Below are 22,989 nucleotides of genomic sequence, written 5' to 3' on the forward strand. Positions count from 1 at the left end.
GTCACTTTTGCTTACAATAATCGCTGCCTGTTTGCTAGCTGGTTGGACGGCCTCATTTGCCCTCTGTTTAAGAAAGGGCACAGACTGGAGTGCGCCAATTACCGAGGAATAACCCTCCTTAATTCGGCGTACAAAATTATGTCCCGTATTCAGAGCCGTAGCGTGGACTCCCAGCGCCCTTGGCGAAACGTTTATTGGGCGCCCCTTAGTTTCATGCATGTTCAAAACAAAAAGCATTAGTCTGGGTCCTTGTTCATTGCTCGATCCTGGGAAATGAGAAAGCGGACTCTTTGGATAAGGTAGGCGATATGGAAGGTAATGTTTACGATTGGGGACAATAACCTTAAATGCTTTTTTCCTATTAGTTCGTCAGGAAACCTTGATCAGCTGGCAGCAGGAATGGGAAGTTGGGTAGATGGCTGTATTTAATCTGATCTAAAGGAACATCTCCGGGTCCGAAGAAAACAACCAAAGGAAAAGGAAAAGGTTGGCAGGTCGCTGTCCTTTCGGTGTTATCGCCCAAATAAATTGTTTTGTTCGTTCCGTTACAGAAGTGAATGGCAACTATGTGAAAATCAGCATCGTTATCACTTAAGCACCTTGAATTCCCTTCCTTTTCTACTATTTTATAGTATTCCATAACCAAATTGCGAGTCTTTCTGTTTCGCAAAACTAACATTAGTGCATAAGAATCATGAACAATTGTAATTAAAACTTGACACCGTAATGCTTAACGGCAAGCCTTCCAAATAAACGAAAGTTTTTTTTTAATATTTTTTTTCGCGTGGTGGATTTAATAAATGTTTGCTTTATGAATTCCTGCATATGTTCCAGTAAGTAGGAAGTAGGAATTATAAAAAAGACCAGAATATTTTCAATAATCCCTGTTTTATAAATTTTAAAGATTTTCTGAAAGATTAAATAAACCTACGCAAATAAAAAAAAACTGGATCCAATATCGCATGTGTTACCGACAAAAAATCCAGACTTCTTTGTTGGGAATTAACGCACTAGTGGATCGGACGTAGTCGCATCAAGAAAAACCCTACCTAGGAGTAGATCGAATGACCTTTGGAATTAACATTAGACCTTGGTCAGTGGTTTGAATTGGTAGAAGATAAAAATAGCGATTAGACCAAGACGAATTAAGAAAAAACCAACTCTAGGTTCGGATTAAGATATATCAATTCATGAAGTGGTTAGTTGGGTGACATTGGTTGACGAGGTCAGGCCAATAAATTTAAACTTTAAAGTAGATCAGTTGCCATCATTACTGAAATCCCTTGACGCAGATTCTCGGATTCAGCATGTTTTTCGTTAAGTGCTTTTTAAGCTTTACCAGATTATATAGAAACAAATGAAAAAAAAAAAAAAAACACAAATTCGAAATATCATCAAATATTCAACGGCTTTGCTCGTTTTTTACCATCATAAATGTCTGATTTAGAGGAATCGAAAATGTATCAAATGTTATCGTTATGGTCCGTTTTTGAACTTCAAATAGTTTGCCTGCATAAAATGAGAGATTACATCTTAAATTCAAACAAACTCCGAGTATCTATTATTTTGAAAACGGCTTAGTTTTCTTAGTCACGAACAAAAATTATACGCGGTTTTTACAGTGAACTCTGTGTTCCGCTTTGGCGTATTGAAGTCCTCTTATAGGGCTCCTTCCCCAGAAACTTGTTCCATTCTTCTTTTCAATTGTATTTTCTGTTCAATTCAAGTTCCATTTCAAGTGGTATCCAATCGCGTGAAAAGATTTGCCATCATTTTCAATAGTTCTGGATTTTGGCGCCCCCCTAAGGTTAGCCGCCCTTGGCGGGGGCCAACCTGGCCAACCACACGCTACGGCGCTGCCCGTATTCTGTTCAACAGATTGAGACCGCTTGAAGAGTCCTTCGTCGGCGAATACCAAGCAGGTTTTCGTGAGGGCCGATCAACGACGGATCAAATGTTTACCCTGAGACAAATCCTTGATAAATTCCGGGAGTACAACTTGCAGACACATCATCTGTTTATTGATTTCAAGGCGGCGTACGATTCAGTGAAACGGAATGAATTATGGCAAATTATGCTTGAACATGGTTTTCCGGGGAAACTGATACGGCTGATTCGTATAACGTTGGACGGATCGAAATCAAGTGTAAGGGTTGCGGATGAAATATCGACGTCATTTGTTACCTTAGATGGATTAAAGCAGGGTGATGCACTCTCGAACCTACTGTTCAATATAGCGCTCGAGGGAACGATTAGGAGAGCTGGTGTGCAAAGAAGCGGTACCATTATCACAAAATCGCATATGCTCCTGGGATTTGCGGACGATATCGATATTATCGGAATTGATCGCCGCGCCGTGGAAGAGGCTTTTGCGCCTTTTAAGAGGGAGACAGCGAGGATTGGACTCACGATCAATACCAGCAAAACGAAGTACATGGTCGCTGGCAATCAACGTGGGTTCATTAGTGGTGGTGGTAGCGAAATAGTGCTGGATGGTGAAAAATTTGAAGTGGTAGAAGAATTTGTGTATCTTGGAACATTAGTGACGTGCGATAATGATGTTACCCGCGAGGTGAAAAGGCGTATTGCAGCTGCAAATAGGGCTTATTATGGACTTCGTAACCAGCTTAAGTCCCGTAGTCTGCAAACGAAAACAAAACTCGCGCTGTATACTACTATGATTCTTCCGGTGGCTTTATACGGCCATGAGACATGGACGTTAAAGGAGGCTGATCGGAGAGCTCTCGGAGTGTTTGAGCGTAAGGTGCTGCGGACAATACTCGGCGGTAAACAGGAGAACGGTATCTGGCGGCGTCGCATGAATCACGAATTGTACCAGGTGTATAAAGGGCTGGATATTATTAAGCTTATACAACACGGCAGACTACGGTGGGCTGGTCACGTTGTTCGTATGCCGGAAGAACGACAAGCGAAGATAATATTTAGTAGAGAACCCGAAAGAGGCCGCAGGCTTCGTGGAAGGCCGCGTACACGATGGCTTTTTGCAGTTGAAGAGGACCTGAGGGCGCTCAATGTTCAGGGCGACTGGAAGCGATTGGCCCAGGATCGAGTCCAGTGGAGAAGGATACTCCATTCGGCGTAGGTTCATCGAAGAGCTGTAGCCCATCAAGTATCAAGTAAGTAATCGCTGCCTGTTTATGCTACCATTATCAAATGGATAATGGACCCATAAACAAACTTCCGGATTCTCTAATCCAGCGCGTATTTAGTTTTGAAATTACAATTATATTAATTATTATTTAATTAAAACTTGTTACAATGGAATACAGGCATACCTCGATAGTACGTACCCTCGATAGTGCGTACCCTCGATAGTACGTACCCTCGATTGTACGTACATTTTACCTCGATAGTAGGTACACAAAAAAAATTTTTTTTCGTTCAATTTTCTTTACGATTTTAGTAAACATTTGAATATGCTTTGATCATGGCACATGCGGGGGTCCTTCATATGTTACGTAATTTTTTCACAACTGATTTAAACACCATTATAAGGAATTTAGTAGCAAAACTTTGAAAAAGCAGCGTGTCATAAATGTTTGCCAGTCTTACGTAACACATATTATACTACCATTTTAAACAATTGAAGGAACATCTGAAACAGCTGAGCGATGCGGAGCGCGTCCAAGCCCTCATAAAGCAGAATATCAGCAAGAGGAATTCTTTTGTCTTGGACGCGTTCGCACACGCACTCGTGTGAGTATGTCATCGGCATAAGAGTGTTACCAGCAATAAATGAAATTTTATGGGTATGATTGTCTTAGAAAGCAGATTAGCTATCCACTTAATTGAACAATTATTATGTTTATTAATTATTTTATCTATCAAAGAAATTAGTTTCAGTTCTAAAACCCTTCCCCATGCATTAGTAAATTAATTTCATCATGGGAATGGTGATTCATAAAATAGAATTTTTGGCAAGATATTTTACTGTTTAATTAAGTTTACATTAAGTTTAGTTCCATTCTATCCATTTGTCGGTAACATTTTTTTCTTGAGAAACAAATTAGTAGCGTTCCTAAAATGAGGAAAAGTTTTGGTGGAAAATTTCCTCTGAGACGCCTTACTGAGAATTCCGAAGAAGTCATGGAACAGAAGTTTCTCCCAAGGGTTCTCCCTGGGATACCTTGGTAGTATGATCGAAAATTCAATACATGATTTAACTTGATATTCTATCTAGACCTGTATGTCGATTGAAATTTTATCGACCGTGAGGCGTGATAGATCATTTTCAGCCAGTGCCAGTGACGTGGTGGTGATATTTCTCTGAAAGTTCCAACAGGAATTCTTCCGGAAGTTCCTCTAGGAATTTCTTGTCGAATTTTTACGAAATTCCTCCCGACATCCATCTTAAATTATAGCCAAATATTTCTCCGTTAATCCTTCCAAATATACCCTCCATTATTTTCGCGGTAATTTCTTCAGCAATTCATTTAGGAATTCTCTTAGAAATTTCCACATCCCCTTTCCCAGAACTTCCACCAGAAAATCATTCAGAAATTCCCATGTAAACCGGGCATTCTCTCTGGAGTTACTCCAGAAACTCCATCAAGATCTCTCCATTAATTACTTCGAGGTCTTTCCGGATTTTCTTCAGAAACTCACGTGGAAGCCCTTGATACTTACGCTTCAGGAATTCTTCCAGAAATTTCTCCAAAAACTCTCCCGGAAAATTGTTCCGTTTTTTTTTCTTCGGGAATTCTCTTGGAAATTCCTTGCAAAATTCGTCTGCAAATTCATCTGGCTATTCCAAAATTTAATTTCGCCAAAACCAGTGCTGGAAATACTCGCTTCACGAGTTAGAAAAGAGTGTAATTGGGCCATACTCGCGCGAACCTACTCCCTGCATTGCTTGCTTTGTTCGCGAGTACGGGCAGAGCAAAGACAAAAAGCAGGGCAGTATTTTTTCGCGAGTAAAAATCACGATCGCGAGTATTTGTGGTTACTTCAACTCACATAAACACAGTAACAATGAACAAATGTGTTCTTGCTCGAACATCAATGAGAATTATGTTCCGATGTTGGTTTATGACATTTTGTAAATTAACCCGAATGACTCGCGGAGCACCACGAACATCTTTCGGGGTTCGCTTTTCTGTTTTCTCTGCGAGTAGTAGGTAGGCAAGAGAAGGCAAAACAAGTGTTCGCGAGTATTTTGCATGGCATGGGTTTTGTGAACAAGGTTCACAGATATCCACCACTGGTCAAAACTCTTTCGGAATTACCTACAAAAATTCCCCTTGAAATTCCTCTTAAGGGATTCTCCCGGAAGATCCTGCAGCCATTTTCGAAATTTCTACGGTATTCGCTTAAAATTTCTATTAAAAAATCATCCAAAATGCGCTTCAGTATTTTCCGAGATTTTTTTCCAGGAATGTGCAGCAATATTTTAAAACAATAACCCCGAAAATTCTTCGAGAAACTCTCCCACTTTTTATTACAGAAATTCCTCCATGAATTCCCCAAAAAATGCGTCAGTAATTTCCCCAGAAATTACTTCAAGAACTTCTTCAGAAATCTATTTTAAAGTTCCCCCGAAAAGTTCTTCAAACATTATCCGGGAATTCGTTTCGGAATTACCACAGAATTTTCTAATTATTTTGCATAAAATTCCTTCAATAACTGCTCCAGGAAGTTCCTTTTTCAGAATGAATAGGAGTATCCGAAAGGATTTTCTGAAGAATTTCTTAAAGTAATTTTTGAAAAAAAATCTCGTTGTATTTCTTGGTTTTAGTTTGAGTTCGAAAAATCTTGATGGATTCACCTATGGATTTCCTGGAGATATTCTCGAAAAAAAACCTTGAAGAATATCTGTAACAAATCTAGGAGAAATTTGAAAATAAGAAGTTTTTTGAATGAATTTCCTATAGAATTTTCAGAGGAAAATATGTATGAATGTCAAAACCAATTTCAAGTAAAGTTTTGAAATAATTTCAAACTACAACACAAAAAAAAATCTAGTAGAATGTTCATGGAGTATTTCCTTTGTTTCCTGGAGAACAAACACACATTTTCAGAAAAAAAGTATCTTTATGTTTGGCCGAAAATGTATTGAATTGTGGCCATATTGCCAAAAATTATTCCACGTCGCACTTGAAGGTTCCTTCAAATCAACGCGATGCGTTCGTTGCTATAGCTGACAGTTTGTCGCTTTGATAAGAACCAACGTCAATAGAACCAATAAAATCGCAACGACAGTGACAGCGCAGGACAACCTTAAAGCTTTTCATTTACATAAAATCTATAGGTGGAATCCATAAAATACGTCACGTAAAAATTTTGTGATCAACTACTTTTTGTAGTAACATGCATAATTATGCATGATGTGTAACATATCTTTAAAACGTCACGAATATCACGTAATTTATGGATGTTCCGAAGCATTAACATACAATATTTCATAAAAACAATAGCCTCACATTTACAAGGACGATAAGTTTGCGCAATGCTATATGTAGGCACCATTTCAAGAAAAATCTGAGTCATGGTGGTCCGTTGTGTACTATATCAAATATAAATTTGCTTAGAATACAGAGCCTTCTATCGAAATTTTGGCTTCCGATCAGTTTTATAAACATTACACCACTCCCAAATAAATAGAAAGGCAAAAAAAAATTTTTTTTGTTCGGTATTTTTTTGCTTCGATAGTACGTACGCTTCGATAGTACGTACACTAAAATTACGGAGGTGTACGTACTATCGAGGTATGCCTGTAGTAGTAAATCCATATTGAAACAATCTCACTAGAGTTATCCACTTTTGCATCCACGGTGAAAAATTAGCTGGAAATATTTACTTTGGGAGAGCTCCGGATCTGTACTCCACGCTCGATCCGTGTTGCGCTTGTGGCTCCTGATTTCACATGCGGCGATTTCATAGCAGGTATCATCACACACAAATTTCATATAAAGCAGCATACCATAATCACTAACGCACATTCTTTAAATCTATTTTGCATTAATGATAACATGAACTATCGTAAAACATCTCGCGTATACCAATTATTAGAATATTCTGAGAGTCTCCATAAGCCAAAATAGAAAAAAAATCGAGCAGTGAAAAATTTTGACATCCGTCGCACGCGGCACACTACGATTTTTTTCCCCCAGAAATTTCTTCAGGAATTCCATCTGAAATTTCTCCAGGTTTTCCTCCAGAAAATCCTCTGAAAATGAATTCAGACTTCAAAGAAGGAATTCAAAGAATTGCTTCGGAATTTTCCTCAGGATCTGCATTGGAACTTTGCCAGGATTTCATAAAATTTCATTTAGGATGTTTTTGAGTACCGTCAACTGGGGGGAAGATGATCATTGAGGTGAAGATGATCATTTGATGTGTCAGTCAAAAGTGCCAATTTTTTCTATGAAACGGAAGTCAACAATATTCTCCGTTCAAGTAATGTTACCGCTAGGTAGAAATCCAAGTTTTTCGATTATAATCATGAAAATGTATTTTGTGGAAGAAAGAGAGAGATTGTCATAAATGACGCTTTTTTCGTTTCAAATATTGACTTCTTAGACTTCTTTACGTAATAAATTCAACATTCATACAGATAACCTAGTGTATTTTGACTACTAGGTCATAATGGTTTTAGTAGAGCTGTCTTGATCAACTTCACCCCAAACCAGATTATTCAAAAAATGTGTGATTATTTAATTTATTTTAATAAATGCGAACGCATTTCAGAAAACTAAAGTTGTTGATTATTGCAACGTATAGCAGTACATGTTTTGAAAATATTTGTTTCGATTTAAAATGTAAACACACATTGTTATTGCATGTTTTGTCTTAAAAATGATCATCTTCCCCCCAGTTGACGGTACATCCCTCGGAAACACCTTGGTAAAATACTTATTAGATTTCTTCCGATATTCTTTGAAAATTTCTCCAAAAATTCCTTCCAGAATTCTTTTGAAAACTTATCCCCTCGGATTTTAATTCGTTAAATTCTTTGGAGAAACTATAAAAAGCTTTTAAAGGAATTGCTCCGGAGTTTTTTTTTTTGGTTGTTTCTTTGGGAATTCCTTCAGAACTTCTATCGAAAATTACTTCAGAAAATCTTTTGGAGATTCCTTTTAAAATTTCTTTGGCAATTTTCTCGGAAAAGTTTTAACGAATTGCATTGGAAACTATTTTAAGATTTCTGAGTTCTTTTCAAATTATTTTTAATATTCGTTTGGAAATACAAATGATGTCAAATTATAAGATTGCTAATGTCGCTCCCGTTCGCGTGACCAACGCCAACCGACATTGGTGATGAAACCAAACATGCACTACAACATGATGGACGACAAACGGACAAGTCAAGCTTATTGAAGTATGTTTTGGCAAAATAATTTTAATGATTACTTACCACTAGCATCCTAGTACTTATGCTTCTACTGGAAATACCTTCGGAAAATTCTTCAGATTTTTTTTTGGGATTCCATGGGATTTTTTTGTTTCATTCGAAAATTTCTTTAGGAAAACTTAAGAAAACACTTAAAGAAATCATTCTGGACACGCCTACGATTTTTTCTATGGAAATTTTAAAAAAATACCTTCAAGAATTTGTTCAGAAATTATTTCTGGAACTTTTTAACTCACCAATGAACCCCCCCCCCTTTTTCAAATGCCTCAAGGTCGGTGTACGCGCTGGATTACCACGGCCAAGAAAATACTCAAATACCGTAGTTGAACACACCCATTTTTTTACAGCAACATTCTTTGTATGGAAGGTTTCATTTGTTTTTGAAGGAGTCGTAACGCTCGGTCTGACCCCCTCCGTCCCACTACAGCGTCACGTTATTTGTAAGAGGCTCCTTTGCACACAGGTCGAACTCTATTTCTTAACTTCTTCGGGACCCCTTCTTCAAACTCCACTGCCTCACCAGGTTCTTCGATCGCTTCCTGCCAAGACGACTTTGCTTCGCTAGCTTCATTATCTGCGCTGACGTTGCTTGTCGGCTCGTATAACCACACAATGGACGCCGCTGGCTAAGTCCAGGAAAAGCACCAGAGTATTGAATGACAATCGAGCTGCTGCCTATCGGCACCTCTCGCCACGGGATATCCCAACCTCTACAACGGAACTAGTCGGAAATTCGAAGGCAGTCGGTTATGGGAAGGGTAGATGAATGGTAGCCAAGTGGTGGTGGCGGTTAGTTAAGAGAGAGGACGGTTAGGCTTTTGGTAAGAGACTGCTCTACCTGGATGATTCCTTGTCTCCTGATTAACACTTCGCTCTCAGAACTCAGTTCCAATCTTAGCTTGGCCAAATTATACTTTACTGGACTGGACTGGATCGGTCACATCTCACGTATACTGCCGTTCTACGCATAATTGTCTCATGCTACCTTTGATCTAAAATTTCAAACTCGAGTCGATTTTGTCCCACTAATTTTAGAATCGAATAAATATGAAAAGTATACCAATATTTTTGGAAACTAATGACCGTAGGAAATACTTTGCTGAAGTATTAGATGGATCACACTTTAGGAAGACGTTTTTCCAGCCTATATTATCGTTAGATGACATTGTCATATTTCAGCGGGACAAATTGACTCGAGTTAAGATTTTTTCATCAATTCCAGCATGGGACAACTATGCGTAGAAGGGCAGTATAGGTGTAAACGAAATCTGTGAATAAGCACCCAGCAACTGAAACCGCAGCAGAGTCGACTTGAAATAAAGAATGTTGGGTCAGCTTGTTCGATTCCGTTTGGGATCCTTCCTCCCTAGGGGCCGTACACTTAGCGGCTACTGAACGAGCTCGAGATTCCCAAATTGGACGCATAGTCAAATCACTCGCAATCCATTTCTCAAGCCAATACTTCCACATGTGTATAGTACACGTCCACATTAGAGGAGCGTGAGTATTTAGAATGTCTGGCGGCTATACACATTCTTCATCAGCAACTGTACTGATCAAGTGAGGTTGTGTAAGCTATTTGCCAGTCGGTCGTCAAGCTCAGACCCGACCGTATTCGTATTCCCATTCGTATTCGTATTATGCATATGCATAATCGAGTTTCAGACATAGTAAAAATGCGAGTGTTACAAATATGCGATCATGGGCAGTGCAGATTACGATTGTCAATCAAAAAAATAACTCACCACATAACGTTCATTTGTTTAGAGGATCTATATACTAAACAAAAAAAGTAGAACAAAACTACTTTGATTTTTAGTAAGTCTCTACCTGCTCATATGGCTTAGGTCTCTCCTCTTTTGTCGATCCCGTGTAATGAAAAAGCGAACTCTTTAACTGTCTAAGACGAGTTTAGTACTTTCCATTTAATTCCACTACGTTTTGTTATCTTTACAGATACGTCTTCCGACCTCAACTGTGAGACTTAGAAGTCGAGTCAAGTACAAGAGACTGAAGACGGCCTCACAGTTGAGGTCGAATTACGTATCTGTAAAGATAACAAAACGTAGTGGAATTAAATGGAAAGTACTAAACTCGTCTTAGACAGTTGAAGACATCCCACTAAAAGAGCTTAAATAATTTTTCAGTACTCTTTAGCTAAAGCGAGCGCTGTAGGAGGTGATATCAACGATCGCCGAATCACCCTCGAATAATTTTACACATTCGCCAGGAAACCTTGATCAGCTGACGACAGCAATGTACAGTTAGGGAGACGGGTTTTCAATTCGCCCACATGGTAAATATTCAAATTTTCAGGATATTGACCATGTCGTGTGCTAGAAGAATCGTTGCTGTAAATCTGCGCTAACTGAACATTTTCGGGTTCGAGAAAAGCAACCAAAATCACAGTAACATTTCAGTTTTATGCTGGTTTTAAAGCAGTCTTGCAGAGTTAATAATGGTTTTTGTGACCGAAATTCAACATGTTATTTGGGAAGCCTGATAGTCAAGTATTGACTAGTCTTGATGTCGAATACATGTCAAGTTTCCACCTATTCTTAAAAGTTGCTGATATTAGACTGTAATCGTGTGGTTGTCTTTTGTGATTGTGCCTGCTATTTAACATCGCTTGGAAAAATCCTGACAAACAACTTGATTTCAGCCAGATCGGAGAAAATCGATACATCTGGAGTCGCGATCACTTTATTGTTTCTAAGTTGTATATGAACTTACCTTATAACCTAAATTGAACGGAACAACATGATCATCCTCAGCATGCAAAATCAACACCGGCTGTCTAAATTCTGCGATGTGTTGATCGGACTCAAAACGCAGTTCATTGGCATACATTGGACGTGATATTGTGTAGTCGAACCATGGAAGATGCCGATACAACTAAAAATAGATATCGGTAATGCAAAGTTAGTTCCATTAATAAATGTTCAAAGATAATCGCTACCTTAGAAAACGGATGAGCACAAATCTCCTCCCGAATGTTATTGAAAGGGCTTTCTAGCACCACCGCTTTTGGGCCCGGCAAGCTCATGTCCGTCAAAAGCGATAGCAAATGCGTAGCCACCCCCGTCCCCAGCGAATGGCCCCACAGGTAAATTGGATTTTTACTAATACTGGTTATATACTGATACACGGCCAAGGCGTCGTACACGACGCCCCGCTCGGTTGGGGAAATGCTGGCCGAATCCCCGTATCCTCGGTAGTCCAGGGTCACCACGTGGTAATTGAGACTTCGCAGCAACTTGTACAGCTCCACCCGGTGGGATGCCCCCCTTGAGGCAGTATTTCCATGTAGGTACAGCACGATATCATTGGTGGTGGCTCGGAGAGTCTCCTCAAACAAATCCTTCTGGGTGGATTCATCGTCCAAGTTCAGGTTTGAGCGGTGCAAAATCCGCTCGATTCCACGATACTGTGTGGTATCTTCGCTAACTAATGCGTCCACTTTGTCCCGCACATCCTCCGGTGCTGTCATGTTAGATAGAGTAGGCTGAAAAATATGATAACGAGAACAAAGTTTACTGAATGATTTATATCAAAATAGTCACGACTTGTCGGATTATTGTTAAAAGAAGTTGAATAGAATTTTATAGTTATATACTTCGCTATTCGATAACTTTCACTGTGATGCTGTACAATATTTTTAGTATTCCCATCTGCTGAGACTCAGTCTCAGTTCCTGAATTAAATTAAAAAGAAAACGCTTAGCCACCAATCAAACTAGTGCGTTGGAAAAACATTTTTCCAAAAAAGCAATGTCTATCAAAAGTCATATTGCTTTACGAGTCACAAGTAAAGGATCATTCGAAAAAAAAATCTGACACGTTTGAGTTTAATTTTAGTTGCAAATCAAGGTCGTTTCAAGTTCAATATTTTTGCAGTTTCCTATAAAAAATATCTTGTTGGCAAAGTAATTGCTTTTATCAAAATCATTTTGACTTTCGTTGCAGTGCAGAAGCTCAATGTCATTATTCAATTCACAATTATCACAGAGATCGAGTAATTCTTATTTTTGTTATTTATGGTACATACATATATCCGTGCACGAGACTGGTCTCGCTCTAGATTCTCCGCGTGAAATTTTGCATTCAGACATTATTTTGCGCATATGTTTCTGTCTGTTCACGTTAAACGTGCTATTCGTAACGACAACGATAAAGTGACACAAAATGAAAACATCTGCAACGTACCCAGAGAATGAGAAAAAAGAACAAAAAAAACATGTTTGCAAATTTACCGGACAACATGTGAACGGGAATTAAGCCCAATTGCCTCAATTGTAGAGCACGCCTTATCAGCTAAGTTTACCTCGTTAATTTGCAGTTCCTTCCAGAAACGCCGCACCAGATCATTGGGAAGCACGTGCCATACCGCAACACCCACATCGACGTCGTCTTCCTGGTCCCGATAAGTGACGATGAAATTTCGCGTCGCGTACAAACCGCTTTTCTCCGGTCGTTTGAGATCAACATTCGGCGGGTAGGAAACTAAAATTACGGGATAAATGAATTATTCAATTTTGCCACCCAAACAGAAATTGTACTCACTGAATGTGAGGAATAGGATGTTTTTCTGCAGGGCAAACGAGAATTTAAATATCAATGGCAGCACGATGAAAATGATCACAAACACCAGGATGCAGATCTTGCACGTCGTTAAACCGATTCTGCAACGAGAGATACCGAAAAGAGAGAACAATTTACAAAGTGGTTACATAAGCTCATGACCGAGGGCGCACTTCACAAGAATGGATTGCTTTTGGATCGCAAAATAAGGCATCCTGCTGAGCCAGGGCGACTAGACTATGGCTAAATGCAGTACAATACAAATCACTTGAGCGTCGGTGACGCCCCTTCTCTTCGATCTTCTCGGACGTCCTGATCTATCTTTGGCGATCTCAACGACGAGATCACGTTCTGAAGAACCCGCCGCCGATCGTCGGATGTCTGAACTTGACCCTAAACGGGGTGGCCAGTGCTTACGATAGCTGGGACGATTTTGAGTCGCGTTCTAGAACCGAATCCACCCCTCAGTCGACTAGCACTATAAATCGCAACTCTCTCGCGTGGATGGCTAAGCCGGTCTGACTAAGTTGGCCCGTCTGACGGCATGCAGCGCAAGTGCAATTATAGATTAGTTTATTTTCATTTCGCGATATAAATCGAAGAGATGCGGTACAGGAAAATTTCGGAGGCCATGCGGAGCACGGCGGGTGTAGCCTTGCACTTCAGAAACGTGCGGCGAAGTATTATATGTACAATGTATTATCGTACTGTACATATAAACAACGTGGTTTCACATCGTTTTCCGCTGATGGTGAGTTTGTGTGTTGAAAAAACAGGTTAATCCACATAGAGTTAGCGGTGCCTTTCTAGCGCATTGTAAAATATGAAAAGAAAAATTCATTAGAGAGGTCTAGAAATCAACTCCATTATATCCATCGCTTAACATTTATTTGCATTCATTTCAATGCAATTTAGCAACTCCGGAAAAAAGTTCGATTTTGGTTTTTTAAGAGGTCAAAAATCCCGATTTGCTCGCGTGTGCATTCGTCGCGGAATGTGACCTAGTTTTTAATTATTGAAAATAAGCCCGATCGAACAATGCATTCCGAAGTCATTGCGTTTTTTTGTATACACACACTATAGGTCTCGGAACTTTCTGACGGTCTATGAGATATTTTATAGCCTTTCTGTATGGCAATAAAAACAGCACGATGATGTCCAGAAAAGAACACGACCTGATGATGTCCAGAATAGAACACGACCTGATGATGTCCAGAATAGAACACGACCTACATTTTCAAGTTTGCAAAGTTGAATTTCAATGTCCTCAAGTATTTCGAATTTTAGATTGACTTGTAAGCACCAAATAAAAACCCAATTTAATGCACCTAGTAGTGATACTGCCTTTCTCGCATTTAGCCAAGACACCAACCTTGTATGGTTCGATACACAATTTTCTTTATAATTTTTAAACGTAATGGTCAATCGTTATCAAATTCAATAGTTATAACTAGGCCTTGCTATCTGTCGGATGCAACTTGTTGCTAGAAAATCGATTGAAAATTACTATATGTATACTAAGTTGGATAATGCTTCTATTAGCTTTTGTGCACACACAAAAATGGAGTGAAATGATAGCCTTTCGGTACAACTTTGTTGTACGAGAAAGGCAAAAAAACATAAATGAGAAAGAAGTAGATACCTAATTTTAATTAGAATAATTTCCAATTTACAATCATAATGAATAAATGCTTACTCTCGATTTGCATCTACACGCTAAAAATGAACTACTCAAAATTGAGTCGAATCCGACTCATTTTCATTAAAAACGGGACAACTCAAAATTTGAGTAAAAGATACTACTTCAATAAAATGATGATTTCGCGAAAGTTAAGCTTGGCCTTCCATCAATTTTTAATACGACAGATGCGAATCAAGTTTATCTATCTATCTAAGCGCATTTTACAACAAACAGACTCCTAATTTAAGTGCAATCATCATTTTATTGAAGTAGTATCTTTTACTCAAATTTTGAGTTGTTCCGTTTTTAATGAAAATGAGTCGGATTCGACTCAATTTTGAGTAGTTCATTTTAGCGTGTATGCAAACAATGCGTGGGGAAGAATTGATTCGGAAAATATATTACAAGTGTTTGACGTCTTATGCTGCAGTTTTATTGAAAAAAAAACCCAACTTATTTCCAGGGCTGTTACAAACTGACCAAATTCCAATCCGCGAAATTCGCGACTAACAAAATGAAATCCGCGGCTACAAAAACAAAACCGCGACAAACAAAAATAAGCGAATTATCACGTAAAAACACATTTCAATGCAAAATTTAAATACTGTTGCTTTTAATCTATCAATGCTTTGATCATTCTAAAAAATGAATGAAAAATTATGTCGCATGATGTTTTGAATGGCGAATCAGAAATAATTTTATGATTTATAAATATTTAAATGGATCGTTGCATTCCTAATAGCCTCCAGGCTTTCTCACTTCATAGAGTTTTGATGTCAAAGTTCACAGATTTAAATTTCACTGAAAATAAAGTACATGACGTTTCATACCAAGATACATTATTTTATCAAAAGAATAAACTCGTAAAACGTTATACGTTCAAGCAGAACTGACTTTCAAATGCAGCCAAAATAGTTGATGGCTATTTCACAGTCAATTCAAGGGTTTCGAGGCCTTCAGTAGCATGAATTTGGATATAGAGTGATAAGAACAGTTGACGACTCCGAACTCATGGTGGAACCAAAGTGGGAAGCCGCCAGTTTGGATTCTACACACTAGAACTAACATCGATACGAGTTTCTAAGTAGGTTGTTTAGATGGCGTTGGTCACACGTAGATCACAATTTGGTTAATGGTAATATTGAAGAGCAATAACTTGAAATGTGTTTACTATTTAGATGACTAGAATCCTTACGCTACCTTTTGACAGGGCAAGTGAATTGAACAACTCAGTTGAATTCAATGAACTTGCCAAAAGTTGAAAATGTCAATACAAACAAAAGTCAACTTTCTTTTCGATCGAGTAAATTGAACGGAAATGTTTAGACGTTCAATTCGCGTTCAATAAATTCGAGCAACTTGTTCAGTTCACTTTCCCTGTCTAAACGCAGAGGGAAATACAGGACTTGCGATATTCTGCTCCTCATGAACATACAAGTACCCAGTCGGAGGGATTGCATCGTCTATTGCGAGCAGTGGATCGTCGGATTTGCAACTTACTTACTTACGTACTCGGATTTGCAAACAACGGTGATTTCCCATCAAGTCTCAATTTCTGTAGAGTACCCAAGTACAAGCAGTATTGTAAAATGTCATTGGCATTCATTTGTCTAATTTCTCGAAACCTATAAAAGCACTATATCAAATTATGAGGTGTAACGAACTTATAGCACTTAAAAGGTCCTATAACTTTGTCTAACAAGACATTGCTGATAAAATAGTCTGACACGTGGGAGGCAAAATGTTATTTAAAAAGCGACATTTTGAAAAGATTCCACTCATGCCTTAAGTCTTTATTTTCTTATATTTAGAGCAATGTACCTTTGGCTGAAAATATAAGACTAACAGGCTTCTAAAAAAAACGAGCAATGGGTAATGTTTTCAACATAACCGCGAGTAGACGTAGGACTTGTATAAACGTAGCGTATTTACATTTACAGAATTCAAGCTTTATCTGGTAAAGGGCGAATGTCGCAGAAAAGAATTCTCTTCGTCGACTTCTTCTCTTTTAAAAAGGAGCGACAATCAGAGGTTTTCTTTGCAGTTTATCACCTCAGAATGCAAGTTTGCATTGTTTTCTATCGTGCTGAGGTGATAAACCACAAAGAAATCCGCTGCTTGTCACTTTTATTAAAAAGAGGGGAAGTCGACGAAGAGAATCCTCTCTTGCGACATTCGCCCTTATTCCAGATAGAGCTTGAATTATTAGCAATTTGTTTATTCAAAACTTCTGGAAATAGGGGGAAAAACGGCTTTGGCAGGTTTTGTTCTATTATTGGCAGGGGTTTTTTGTTGACCAAATTTTATGAAATTTTGCCACAATATACTTTGATATGCAAAAAGTGTTTAGGCCAAATTTGAGCATAATCAGTCATAAAAACTCAGATTAATCCACCTACAGTGAGATTTTGACCCTTCCTTAGTTATAAGGAAATATTTTCAGACTCCAGTATTTAAAACGAGATAAAACGACTCAACCTCCCACGGCGATTGAAAGTGTAAATGACAAATTAATTGCCTACCAAAAGGCGGATTCCATAGGTTGAGTGACAACAAAACGAATGATTCCGCACTGTACCTCAGGTTGCCTATCTATCAGGCGCTCGTCGGATTGAATAGCTATTGTAACATGTGGTAACATGGTTGGTTAGAAACTGTCGTAACGCTGGCAGCGTGTATACTCGTAATTTCCAGAGACCTTGATATTAATTAGTCCAGAACTAACTTAATCAGTCATTGATCTGAACGAAATTCAATAGCGTTCAATAATAACATATATTTTGCCTCATGGCTGCCTAATTTTGTAAAACTAATGATGTTTATTACCTTAAAAATGAGCGAGACTTATATGGTAGTAAATTTTAGAATTTGCACACATACGCACACATACATGCATATAAGTGGTCTATTAGTATCTCAAAACATGCTCACAATTGTTATCTAGCTTCCACTAAAGAAATTTTTGAAATCCCTTCAAATTTTTACGTTTTTGCTTTTCTGAGAAGGTTTTGTGGTACATGCTTCTATCTGTTCCTCAATTAAAATCAATTGTATCTTTAAAACAAATCCGAAAAATAAGCATATTTTTATATCATATCACTTGTTGTAATTATATTTTCAATATTAAAGTGAATTTGCTTCAACTGGCATACATTTTATTTCATAATGTAAGAGGTTTATTGATAGATTAATACATAACACGCCTGCGTAGCGCATACAAAGTGAAATTATAGACACTTCCGAAGGAAGGGTCAAAAACCTGCCAAAGCCGTCATTCCCCCTATAACTAATAATTAAATACATAATTAGAATTGCTTTGTTTCTAACTTTTAAGCCCTTATTTACTCAATCAAATGTAGGGCATTTATAGATTTCTTATTGATGATAGTATTTGAAGTTTAAAAATTCTAATTATAAAATTTGCAAACTTGGGCAAAATATGCTATTTTGGGGGAACTATCCCGTTTTCCAAACAAAGAAATATAGCACCAATTTCGTTGCTTCTTTTTGCTAACATTCGTGCTTACTGCTGAAAAAAATCACAACAATAAGAAACAAGTCAAGGAGCAGTAACCCTACTAAAATAGAGGATGTACTGCTAATACATCAACGAAAAATTATTTAATGTTTTGATTCCAAACTCTGAGTCTACGTCAAATTTATTAATACAATTTCTCAGAAAATGAAAAACGAAGAATAAGATAAAGTTTATTTAAATATTTTTCTGGAAATTATTTTTTGCGGACTTTTTCAAAAGATTTACATGTAATACATCGAAATTTTCTAATCTAAAATGGATATTAACACTATTGCTGATTGTGCATCTTTAATTGCTAATGCCTTCTGCAAATAAATGAAAGTAATTATTTCAATCAATTTTTTTTTTCATCGGTCTGGTTGATTTTTTTTGCTGGGGAATCAGAGCAGTTATAATATAACCATGTTATAATGTACGTGTCGTTTAGTACCAAGCACAACTTAACATTTGGTCAGTCATATGACATGACTCGTACCCATCCCGGGATCATGTGGATTATAAAACCAATCACTTTTCGTGGATGAGCAGACCAAATCTCTGTAATTTTCTTCTTCTCCATCCACCACCTCCGTGAACTTCGAGTGATGCTATGGGCGATTGCATCCATCGCAACCGACACCACTGCATCCGATCATCATCAAGCACAGAATGACAAAAAAAATGCGCCCACTTCTTTCATGCATATTCGCAGACCCACCGGCAGTTCTACCGCTGGTGACTGCATGCTCTCGCTGTGTAGGTAAACAGCGAACGAACGAACTAAACGAAAAATGCGCGAGCAAAAAGCACGTCAGTACGCGCTGCTGTCACAAATTGTAATGACTCGCACACGGCAGGCACTGCTTCTTTTATACACAAAGGAAATCTTCCGGTAGGCCCGAAGGCCCGTGACATACCGCATTCTGATGTCCGTGTTAGGAATTCACGGGATTGGTTACATATGAAATTTTTACTGGCTTTGACAAAAATTGAAATTTTCAATAGCTTATCGTTAATAATCTTAAGTTTTAATGAAATAGGCAAAATGCTGGAGAGTGTCCGAGTCGATTGATATATAAATCTTAAAAATCCATCGAAAGATAAATGCGCTAATTGCGTTCAAAATCTTCCCTTCCAGCGTAACGCTCTCGATTTCCAAAAATCTAAATGACACCCAGTATAGTAATGAAAGACGTAAGTCCTACGTCAAAAAGTTTTAGACAAATTAGGGCACGAGCGAACGAAGAAACGATGAATTTTGGACCGCTAAATCGCAGAAACGCTTTTTACCGAAAAAATATCTAATCAAGCAATGATGGTAATTGGACTCTCCAGTCAAACATTTCGCTCAATCGATTCTTCATTTCATTCAAGATCAACCTTTTCAAGCATTTATATTTTTTGACGCCTCTAACTATTATTAAAATTCAAAAGAAGAAATCAAAAAAGAGCTGTTGACAAACTTGGCCTAACATACGCTATTATAACCCAAATCAGGCGAATCCTACTGGCCGGCAACACTTTTTCAGTTTTTGTTTCGATTTTTAAAAAAATATGGGTTCTTCGGGAAAGTTGACCTCAAACGAATCAAAGAATTGACTGAGACTATAAAAAGAGATACAATGCTTGGAGAGAAAAATAGACAAAATGTCAAGCCCCAAATTGTAAAAATAATTTACAATATTCGCAGCAACGACATTCATGGGAATCACTCTCATAAATATTGAGAACAAAGACTAATTTTTAAACACAATTCAACGTCCCGGAAATCCAGAATTTCTATATGATTGTTGTTAGGTTGTTAGGTCAACAGACGGTCTCTCAAATATCGTTTGGATATTAACCAACATTCAATAACTAAAATATATAATGTGTTATAAATGTGTTTGGATCCCAAAGTATTGCTTACTTCGCATACACTCATTCAAAAACATTAACATTTTGAATTTTAGAGAGAGGGTAAATATAAATCCGCGATTTTCGCGACAACGTTTAACGGAACCGCGATTTTCGCGACTGGAAGAGCAAATCCGCGACAAATCCGCGAAATTCGCGAAAAACGCGAAAATCGCGAAATCCGCGACTGTTGTAACAGCCCTGTATTTCACCAAGTAGTGATACTGCCTTTCTCGCATTTTAGCTAAGACACCAACCTTATATGGTGTAAATATGGTTCGATGTACCATTTTCGTTATAACTTGTAGAAGCAACGGTCGATCGTTTTCAAATTCATTAGTGATCAACTAGGGTTTGCCCCTTGTAGAATGAAACTTGTTTCATTTTCATTTTCATTTTGCAGCGTTTGGTGGGGCAATGAGAGCGCAAGTCAATCCAATGCCGATAGTAGAGAGGGTAATGGCAGAAGAGTCCTTGCAGACCACTTGAACGCCATGGGGTAGGATAAGGATGGAATGAGATGAGGTTCGGATTTGGAATCGACTCGACACTAATGCACAATGTAATTGAATGCCAACTAATCAATGATCAAAGGTTAAAATGATAATTTCAAAAATTAGTACAACGTTTTTCTAGTTTTTAAAAGCAATGTATAAAATGTAATGTCTTCTTCATTTGCCTTGGAGCTATTTTGATGTGGTTATATAGTGGTTATAAGTTATAAAGTTATATAGTCTAATTATAAGTTATTAAGTTTGTTAGCTTTATGGGACACATTGAAAATATAAAAGAAATATTGCGTAGTGTTCTATTTTATAACTTTCATTTATGCAGAATGAAAATTAATTAATTTTGTTTGTTCTGGGTGTAGGGTATGCGTTCGTCAAATCACTTTGTTTACCTAAGTCATGGTTTCGTCAATGTTCTTAAGCTGTGTCGACACTATAAACTCAATGTAATATATATCATGTCAAAGTGGAAACTGTTAAAAAATTTAGTTTATTCTGTTATCATTTTTTGTCAAGGTTGCTTATAACTTTAAACTGTTCTAACAAGTAGCTTTATCGTTGTTTAATCACGGTGATAATCTATAAAGTACTAATCAAGGTCAGTTATAGGATTCACTTTTCGGTGGGAAAGTAAAGCTTCATCACGCCTATTCCCTATTTATTAGTAAAAATGATCGAGAATGAAGCCGTCATAAGATTGTTCATATACCATCATTCTAATGTGTGGTATTTTTTATTATTGCTCTTCGAAGTGAGGCATAACAAAATAAAACTGGCGCCACGTTCCTAGTTTCGAAAAAACTTCTACTCAGCGAATCCAGTAGTCGATTGCCTACGAATGTCTTGAATACTTTATTTTTTCAATGAATGCCTAGCTATCTAAATGTAAGCGTGGCTACGACTCAGCGTCACAGGGAAAGCATCAGAAAAGTATTGCGAAAAGAAGAGAACTCACATCATTATCACTGATGAAAAAGGCCTCTGCCTGACTGCACTACCATTCACGGCTCCAAGAAACGATGTCCGTTGGATCACATGTGACGCGGCACTAAACAAAAATAGTCAACATGTGATACCACCACGACAGGATGTGTCTTTGGTTGCCATATCAGTGCTAATGGCGTAAGCCCACCCATCGCGGCAAGATAACATATCCGAGGGAGGGAACTAGGATTTGCCCCTTGTAGAATGCAACTTGTTGCGAGAAAATCGGTTCAGAATTACTATATGAAAACACACATACACACACACATACATACTCGCGGACAGCTCGTCAAGCTGAGTCGATTGGTATATACATGACACTATGGGTCTCTGAGGTTTCTATGAAAAGTTCGTTTTCGTAGTGAAATGATAGCCTTTCGGTACAACTTTATTGTACGAGAAAGGCAAAAAACACATTAATCCACCTAGCGGTGATGATGCCTTTCTCGTTCATTATAAAATGTATCGAGAAATGTTTATTAGGGAGGTTTAATGACTTAGCGCACAAGTTTGTGATTGTTTGGAATATTTCTTATTCCTCATTGACTTTCAAAATTCATTCCAAGGGCAGTCAAAATTTGTGCATGTTGAAAATTGGGTCACCACTATATCTTACACATATTTATTATGGAAAAATGCAATGACAATTATAGCATAGCATATGTGAATGTACAAATCGTGGGTGGCTATACAATGCTCAATTAAGGAATCTACTGTATATTGGTACTTGGTATTAGTATCTTTTCTTATACGGTAGTAGTTTTGGTGGTCCAGCCCTTAGAGAAGGATGTTAGGGCAATTACTGAAATGCAACGACCGGAAAATGTTGCAGATTGCACACGATTTCTTGGTCTATGCAAGTATTTGGCTAAATTCAATCCATACCTTTCGCAACGAACAGCAAATCTCCGAAGGTTGACCCATAATGATGCTGCTTGGGATGGGGGTGAGGTTCACGAAAGCGAAATGAATGATCTTCTGAAAACAATTTCGTGTGCACCAAGTGTGGCAATTTTCGATCCAGAAAAATCCTGCATTATACAGACCGCTAGATCCAAGGATGGTTTGGGATGCGTATTGCTTCAGGACCATGGTCTCGTAGCGTACGCGTCAAGAACTTAAACTAAGAGCGAACAGCGATGGCCCCAAATAGAAAAAAGAACTGCTGGCGGTTGTATTTGCGTGTCAAAGCTTTCATTACTTTATTTACGGTCGAGAGTTTGTAGTTCTATCAGCCCGCATAATAAAAAACAACATGTTATATGGTCAGAATCATTATTACGATGTAAGATATAGCTTCACAGTTTACGTGGCGGTTATCAAATACTTTTCGGCCGATTCAACCATAACTGCTCGACATCAACACTAAATGTCAATGCATAACATGCTGTCCCGAAAATGTTTTATATTTTCTGCATTATATGTCAACACTTTATCATACTGTCGAGCGA

At 38.0% G+C, this 22,989-nt stretch overlaps 1 protein-coding gene across 5 annotated transcripts in view; it reads right to left on the reverse strand.

Annotated features, from left to right (window-relative positions):
• Positions 1 to 22,989, reverse strand: part of LOC134202901 (lysophosphatidylserine lipase ABHD12-like) — a 53,207-nt gene that overhangs the window by 1,976 nt on the left and 28,242 nt on the right. For 4 of the 5 annotated variants that reach the window (XM_062677886.1, XM_062677884.1, XM_062677883.1 and 1 more), the window contains 4 exons: positions 12,934 to 13,052; positions 12,695 to 12,873; positions 11,331 to 11,876; positions 11,105 to 11,266 (listed from right to left, as the gene is read on the reverse strand). In XM_062677886.1, the coding sequence (XP_062533870.1) occupies positions 11,105 to 11,266; positions 11,331 to 11,876; positions 12,695 to 12,873; positions 12,934 to 13,052 (1,006 nt within the window). Of the gene's footprint in view, positions 1 to 11,104; positions 11,267 to 11,330; positions 11,877 to 12,694; positions 12,874 to 12,933; positions 13,053 to 13,124; positions 13,346 to 22,989 lie in introns of those variants that run through there. The other variant, XM_062677885.1, reaches the window with a different exon arrangement.

The sequence above is a fragment of the Armigeres subalbatus genome, unplaced genomic scaffold, assembly GCF_024139115.2.
Source record: "Armigeres subalbatus isolate Guangzhou_Male unplaced genomic scaffold, GZ_Asu_2 Contig1511, whole genome shotgun sequence".
In the NCBI taxonomy this organism is placed as follows: Eukaryota; Metazoa; Arthropoda; class Insecta; order Diptera; family Culicidae; genus Armigeres; species Armigeres subalbatus.